The following is an 8,014-nucleotide window of genomic DNA, read 5'->3' as shown; positions in this document are numbered from 1 at the left end:
ATTTGATATTTGACTAAGTTATTACCTCGTACCAATCGACACTAGCCTATTAGATAGTATACACTAAATCTATGTTGATAATTCTTTTCCTATTATCTACCTTTTTGGTCTGGCAAGTAGCATTAAAGCGAGTTCTAACGTTGGCCACCCGTTAAAAAGACTTCTAAACGAAAGAATTATCAATACATGCAAGACACAATTCTGGAATTATTATTTTAGTTAGATTTTACCTCATTATTCACCCATGGTTCCCACAATCCTAGTTATGGATTTTAGTTACCCATAGTCATAATCACAATTTTCATATATTTAATATAAAAATTCATGCACTTACGTTGATAAGAAAGAATAAAATACAGAAATTTACTTGTTTAATCAACAAAATTACCAACAATCAATTCCAGAAAATGTGTAACAGTTGTTGAAATTAATCCTTCAGTACTTGAACAAGGGAACTAAAGATTCTGCAAAAGTCTAACAATAAAAAGAAATCTAATATCAAAGAGTCTACTAACAAAGATTCTAACCCCAAAAACGAGTTTTTTCGAACTATTTATAGAAAACAAAAACCTAATAAATGAAGGACTCTAATTACTAAAAATCTGTCAAAACGCGGCTGGGTCGACGGACCTCGTGACGGACCGTCGTGGTCATGATGGGCCGTCATGGCCTCCGTCGTCCCATACTTCACAAATTCTTCTGCTGCTCTCTTCATTACCCTCATTGGCAGGTATGACGGGACCGTTCCAAGCACGACGGTTCATCGAGGGTCTCCGTTCCATAACACTTAAAATTTCTTGGAAATTGGGTACTGGGACTACTCTCTGATCATTGCAACGAACCAGCAGGTTGGACCGTCGTGGCTATGACGGTCCGTCATGAACTTTCGTAATTCCACACTTGGTCAGACTTCCCCATCTTCATTCAGCAGCTTCACTACGTTGCCACCTACAAACCGTCGCAAGCTCGACGGACCATCATAAGCTCCATAGGTGGTAACTTTTCTGCATTTCTTGCTCAAAAACTTCCGCATTCATCTTTGGACAGATTTCTTGCAAATAAAGAGAAACTTACATAAAAATCAATACAAAAAGGCTTTTGGACACACACTAAACATAAGGAAAAACCATTAAAAATACCGTGAAACCACGGTATATCAATATACACAAAAAGTGAGTTAGATCCTTAAAATGACATAAAAATGTCACAACTCTACATTGCACGATAAAGAGTAGAAGAAGGGAAGATTTCCTATCATCGCGTAGCCACCAAGTCATGATTGTGGCGTGCTTCACAACCATAAGTTAGAAAATACGTAACGTGGTTGTTTTGAGCTTTAGTTCCTAGGTAATTTAACCTCATGCTCTGATACCAAGTTTGTCACGACCCGGATTCTAGAAACAAATCGCATCCGGCGTCCTTGACCTCTCAGAGGTCGCCGATAAGCCTCTTCTTGCATTCATCACATTCATATGGTTAATTTTAGCAGAAAATTTAAAACTTTTTAAATTTATGAAGTATACATAGACTTTATATAGTTATTACATAGTTACATCATATACTAAGCTCAAAGTAAAGAACAACCATCTATCATAAAGAACCAATTCGAAATAGAAGATGAATATATCATAATTAAGTTTGCCAAATACATCCTTATTACAAAGCTTCGAAATGAAAGTATGAACGAAACTCTAGGGACAACATCAACTAGCTATGTTTACTACTAGGATAGACTAAAACTGTAGCATCCTCGAAATCAAGAGGACCTACCAAATGGTCTGGAAAATGCTAATGTCCAAACCGCTGCAATGAATCTTCAATATGCTCTCTGACCTGCACCTATAAAAATAGTAAATTGTATAGGGTTAGTACACCACTTGTACTAAGTATGGGTGTATGCACACATACACATAAGGCTATGCATGATCAAGGAAAGCTCTTCATAAACAACATGCCATTTCTGGAAAGTATAATCACTAGACTTACCTAAATCGTTAATTGTGAATTTTTGATTGAATATGATGTATTTTAATTCATTCAAAGCATACAACTCTTTTTCTATATAATTACAAGACATTAGTATCACCAACATAATTTTAGAACAACTCGGCAAAGATTTTAAAATTTGATGTTGCCCAACCCAGGAGATCCTAATCTGACACTTAGTTTATTTTTCAATCTTTTTCATCTTGTTGTTGTGTAGTTCAATGATTCCTTTGATCCTATGTTTTACTTACAAGTTAATGATTCATTGTAGTCCCGTACCCACAATGAATCAAGTAAGAAACTCGAGGACTAAGGAATGATTTCGCTACCTTACAATGAGTCATTCCTTACTCTATGTATCCATTAACATTTCATAACACAATCTCAGTTGGCTATGCCATCTGTTTCATTACTTTCATGTTAGGGAAGTTTTGAGGTTTTTAGTTGTCATTATGTTTCTACTTCCATTTATTGGCATCATATAAGAAGTCATTATAAGCCAATCTTATTTGTCATTGCCCATTATTTGCTGAAACTTCATAAGTATTGATATTGGCAATTGACATTCTTAATCTCTTCTTCATAGCTCTTTTGAACATACGTTCCATCATCATTCTTTCTTGATTTCATATAGACATCTTTAGAGTAAGATCATGGGAGCTAACATGAAATCCAGTGTCTTCCCCACAACGAGAAAAGGTGATTCACCAATTAAAATGAATCTAGATCATGTGAGCTACTCATGAAATCCAGTGTTTGCCATACACCAAAAAGGGCTGATTCCCGGCTAAGGTGAATCCATCTCAGGTGTTCACTCCACACCAAAAAGGAGTGGCTCACGACTATAGTGAACCAAAAACATGTTTTGAGCATTACCCGACATAGATCATTTTAGCTAAACATGAAATCCAGTGTCTACTCCACACAGAAAAGAGGTGATCTTAGTGGCCAAGGTGATATCGGAAGATACCTCGCTCTCTTAGTTGGAAACCATAGGCTAGTTCCTACGTTGGCTAGACATAGTTCGAAGACTAGGGACTTAAAGAAACTACTTATCCACCTCAGCGGTAGCCTCGTCTCATGATACTTACACGTGCAAGCACATGCTCATAACTAGTCTATCGGTGCTTTGCAAACTTTCATTATCTTCTTATCTTATAGAGTTCACTCAAACATTATGGAAGCTTGCTTCTCGATTGAGATTTACTTACTCTATTGATGACTTGTCATCCTTTTCTTTACATTGATGAAATGTGAATTGTCCTTACATAACATCTTTGATGTTGATGAGACTGTCTCACATGTTCCAACACCTTCATTCGTGAGTATTTTTAACATAGTAGCTTAGGTGTAAGTGAGGCTTATCTCACTTCTTTTAACACCTAATTCTGGTAACTTTCTTAACATAGACATTCTTAGTTATTTTATTACTCACGTTACTTGCTTACTTTCGTTTAGTAGCTTCATAGCTTCGTTATGGACGATGAGCACTTCATTCAATGAGTTACATATGTTCATGGTTCATTCTTTTAGAGCATGTTGGGAGTTGTCCCAATGAATGACATACCCTTGAATATAGATTCATTGAATTACTTTAGAAGTACTGGTGATGTCATTCCCTTATTTTGGCTACATATTATTGGGATATGATTTAATATTAGCTAAACAATTTTAGAAAGGATTACATAACCATCTTTGTTACATAGGCCCATTTTACATTCGTTCATGTTTATTTTGGTATGTATGAACCATTAGCCGTTAATCTTTTAATTAATTAACATAATATTATAGTCATTTCCATGCATCCCTTTTTGACAATGTAGTGTTAGCCATTTCATTTGCATAAGACAGGCAATTGACTCAAGTATAGCTTGATGGAGATCTTTTAAGCCAATCTTAGTTGATGACTTTAAGCATAACATTTTTAAACATCTTGGACAACATCATATTAACATTTGATGAATATAACAGCTTCATAAAGTAACATTAACAACAAGTTAGAATTCGGACGAAAATATCAACACTTAAACATTTTCGGACATAACTTGCCATTACATTGTTCTTAAATTCACATAAGAAACTTAACGCCATACGAGTACAATTCATGGTTAATTCGACATTATTTAATCAAGAACCCCATATATTAATATCATCCAGCACCACATACCAAAAACATGATCAAGATTAATCTAAACAACATATAAATCGTAACAAGGATACTAGGGAAAATGAAACTTCGACGAGAACTTTGGGAAACAACCCTACTTTTCGAGATCTCATGAATTCTTTCAAAGGAAAGTACTCTTCTAGAAATAATTCAAGGAGATAAAACAATACCTTAAGTAGAACTTAATCTACGAAGACTACCTTGAACGAAACCTTGAAGAACCATTGAAATCGCCTAGAACGTCTATGAACTTTCCGCCTCTTTCTTTCGTTTGTTTTAGCGTTGTGTTCCCTGAGTGTTCTGATAGTGAGTTTTAGGTTTAGGAACTGATCTTGACTCATTCAACTAAGGCTTAATAAGTTAAATAAATAAATAAATAAATTAATTACTAAAAATCCACTCCTAGATTGACTAGAACTAGGAAAACACAACACTTAGTCCACTTTGAAATTTTTCCTAAGAATTTCGTTTTTGAACCCTTTAAATTAATTAATTAAATATATAATTTAATTAATTAAGGGACCTAGGTTTATTACTAAAGTACCCTGAGTCATTAGAACCATAACTAACTCTTTTGGACCATCCTAGGTTAAGTACTAAGATGTTTCTTGAGTTATACTAGGTTAGTGTAAGAATTTCAGTTTGACCCATTTAATTTAATTAATTAAATGGCTAATTTAATTAATTAAGTGACCTAGGTTAATTACTAAACTATATTTAAGTCGTTATAACCATAACGAACCCTTTGAACCATCCTAGATTAGGTGCTAGGTTGTCTTTTTCTTGTCTTAACCGAAATCTGAAAACTGCTTTGTGATTTTGGTTTTTCCCTTTTAAATTAATTAATTAAGCTGATTAATTAATTAATTAACTAGCCTAGTTTAATTACTAAAGTATCCCTAAGTTATTCGGACCATAACGAACCCTTTGGACAATCTTAGGTTAGTTACTAGGTTGTCTTTTTCTTGTCTTAACCGAAATCTGGAAATTGCTTTGTGATTTCGGTTTTGCTCTTTTAAATTAAATAATTAAGCTGCTAAATTAATTAATTAAGTAAACTTGGTTAATTACTAAAGCATCTCTAAGTTGTTAGTACCATAACCAACCTTTTGGACCATCCTAGGTTAGGTACTAGGTAGTCTCTTTAACTAGTACTAGGTTAGTGTCAACCCGGTTTAGTCCTAGGTTGTTGGGTGCACTAGTGGGTCCATTTAGGTTAGTCCTAGGTTAGTTAGCTATTTATGACGGATATTTAGATCCTATATTTGGTTAGATAGTTAGGCCCCACATGAAGGGACCCGTCCGCACATGCTGCCCTTTAACTACCCTAACCAAATTTGGTTACGGTGGTCCCCTCCTTTGGCCGATTCCAAATATGTTGCTTATGTGCTTGCACATGGGTTTATTGTGATTTCCTAACTAATTATTCTTGATGGCTCATTTGGTAATGTTTACTTATTGTCCAAAGGACCCTCACTATGTCCTTGAGCACTACTTAATTTACATGATCATTTTAAATGGTTATGTGCTATGGTGCTAGGCTTGACACTTGGATGCCTAGTACCTAATGAATTGGGTTGAGAATCATTACATGATGAAATTCATAATTTTAGCCTAGGGTCTTCATTGCAGGTACAATTCCAAACAAGCTTGGATCATGTTATGCTTATTTGGGTATATATAGAAATTGACTAACACTCCTTAGTCAATTTTTTTTATATAATGCCCAATATTTTTCAATATTGAGCATTGGGACGCCTATGTACCCCCAATACACATTCTTAAAGACCTATTGGCTGTTCACTAGACATGTAATTTGCCGGAATGTTATATTATCCCCCCCCCTTTAGGAACATCATCCCCGAATGACACTACACATAATTTAACACCAAGAGGGTTATTTTTGAAAGTTACTTCAACATGCTTAAAATTTTCTCTTTTGGGAATATCTGATTCACACTTATTTGGATGATGCATAACATTCAAACTTATCTGAAGCTTCATATTTGAGATTGAGGATTTTCTTTCTCAATCACACTTAACTTAATGCACATCACAACTCATGCAACACAAAAATCATGTCAACTCTATATAAATCAGTAACATGAAATGCAAACATGACTTTGTTTTAACTCACGTTGTGCAATTATAAGACATACGATTAGGGACTTACAATACCAAATCGACCAATGCACTTAAACTTAGAGTTTCTTACACCAAAACCAGACTAGGAAGAGTACACCTAACCTTAAGATCTGAACAAATGAGGGTAGAGGAATCTCGTATCGGCCTCGGCCTTCCACGTTTCTCCCTCAACAAGGTGGTTCCTCTATACCCTTACAGTGGCAACCTCCTTGTTCCTCAACCGTTTCACTTGGTGCTCTAAAATTTCAATGGGAACCTCTTCGTAAGAAAGGTTCTCATCAACTACCAGACCCTTAGATAACATCTTGTTGGCCTTAAGATTTGAACCTAATGACGCGCAATTTAATTTCAAAGGGACTTGCCACTATGCCATTTATTTCTCTACATACCCCTTCGGCCCTAACACTGTCTCCTATGGGAGTATTTACTAGAAACGTTTTATGTAAGATCTCAGGAAGTAAGTCAAATTTACTATCCACTAAAGGAGTAACAAAAGACAAGGTAGATCATTGATCTAATAATGTGTAAACAGGAAAGGAGAAGACAAGCAAATTACCAGTATCCACATCCACAGAATTCTCTTGTTCCTCTCTTCCTTTCAACGTATAGAACTAGTTTCTCTTAAGGGGTTCAGCTGCAGTAATAGGATTTGGTTGAGGCTGAGCATCTGTCCTGGCCTGATTTCTTACATGTGGGAAGTCCCTGACTATATGCCTACTCTTGTGCATCCATATCAGGCATTAGTACCTACCAAACACTCACCTCCATGCGAACGACCACACTTATAACACGACTTTCTATCACGTTTGGCATTTCTATCATTTCCCTCCTTGGCATTAGTATTCCTAGAAGGACTTGGATTTCCTGAGTTCCTCTTGAACTTAGTCCTGTTGTGGACTCCAAATGAGACCCTACCCGAGCTAGAACCAGTATGATCCGCAGGCTTAGGCTTCTTGCCTTCATGAACTCTCCTCTTATTGCGACTCTCCTCCACTCGCTGAGCATGCACCATCAATCTGCCCAGATCCATGTTGTCATTCAACATGGCTGCCCGAAAATCTTCTACTAGATCTTCCGACACGCCAGTCACAAATTTGCTCATCTCATCCCTGCTATTTCCCACCAGAGAAGAAGCATACTTTGAAAGTTTAACAAACTTCAAGGAATACTCCTTGACAGATGTACCTCCCTGTCTCAGGTTGATGAACTCTTCAACCTTGGATTCACATTGTTCTCTAGGAAAGAACCTCTCCAGAAAGGAAGTCTTGAGAACATCCCAAGTGATGCGGACATCTCCTCGTGCTCGGCCATCCGCCCACATCCGGTACAAAACCTGTGCCACATCCTTGAGCTGATATGCACTCAACTCAGTCTTTGCCTCCTCATCAACTCCCATGGAACACAAAATATTGTGGACCTCATCCACGAACTCCTGATGATCCTCATTGGTCTTTGATCCATTGTAAATTGGGAGATTCATTCATGGTTCATTCTTTTAGAGCATATTGGGAGTTGTCCCAATGAATGGCATACCCTTGAATATGGATTCATTGAATTACTTTAGAAGTACTGGTGATGTCATTTCCTTATTTTGGCTACATATTACTGGCATATGATTTATTATTGGCTAAACAATTTTGGAAAGAATTGGACAACCATCTTTATTGGCATAGGCCCATTTTACATTCGTTCATGTTTAGTTTGGTATGTATGAAC

At 36.3% G+C, this 8,014-nt stretch overlaps 1 protein-coding gene across 1 annotated transcript; it reads right to left on the bottom strand.

The window, feature by feature from the left end:
* Window positions 1-6,482: 6,482 nt before the first annotated feature.
* On the bottom strand, window positions 6,483-7,778 carry LOC107003821. Its single transcript, XM_015202092.1, has 2 exons — window positions 7,061-7,778; window positions 6,483-6,625 (listed from the first exon to the last, which is right to left on the bottom strand). The coding sequence occupies exons 1-2, from the start codon at window positions 7,776-7,778 to the stop codon at window positions 6,483-6,485; spliced, it is 861 nt and encodes a 286-aa protein (XP_015057578.1).
* Between the last annotated feature and the right edge of the window lie 236 nt (window positions 7,779-8,014).

This window comes from Solanum pennellii, chromosome 11, assembly GCF_001406875.1.
Source record: "Solanum pennellii chromosome 11, SPENNV200".
In the NCBI taxonomy this organism is placed as follows: Eukaryota; Viridiplantae; Streptophyta; class Magnoliopsida; order Solanales; family Solanaceae; genus Solanum; species Solanum pennellii.
Note: the sequence above shows the minus strand (reverse complement) of the source record. Positions and strands in the feature narration are given on the sequence as shown.

Coding starts and splice junctions, on each gene's coding strand:
- LOC107003821 (XM_015202092.1), bottom strand. CDS start 7,778: ATGAATCTCCCAATTTACAATGGATCAAAGACCAATGAGGATCATCAG. Junction 6,626..7,060: donor GTGTGGTCGTTCGCATGGAG/GTGAGTGTTTGG, acceptor GCGCGTCATTAG/GTTCAAATCTTAAGGCCAAC.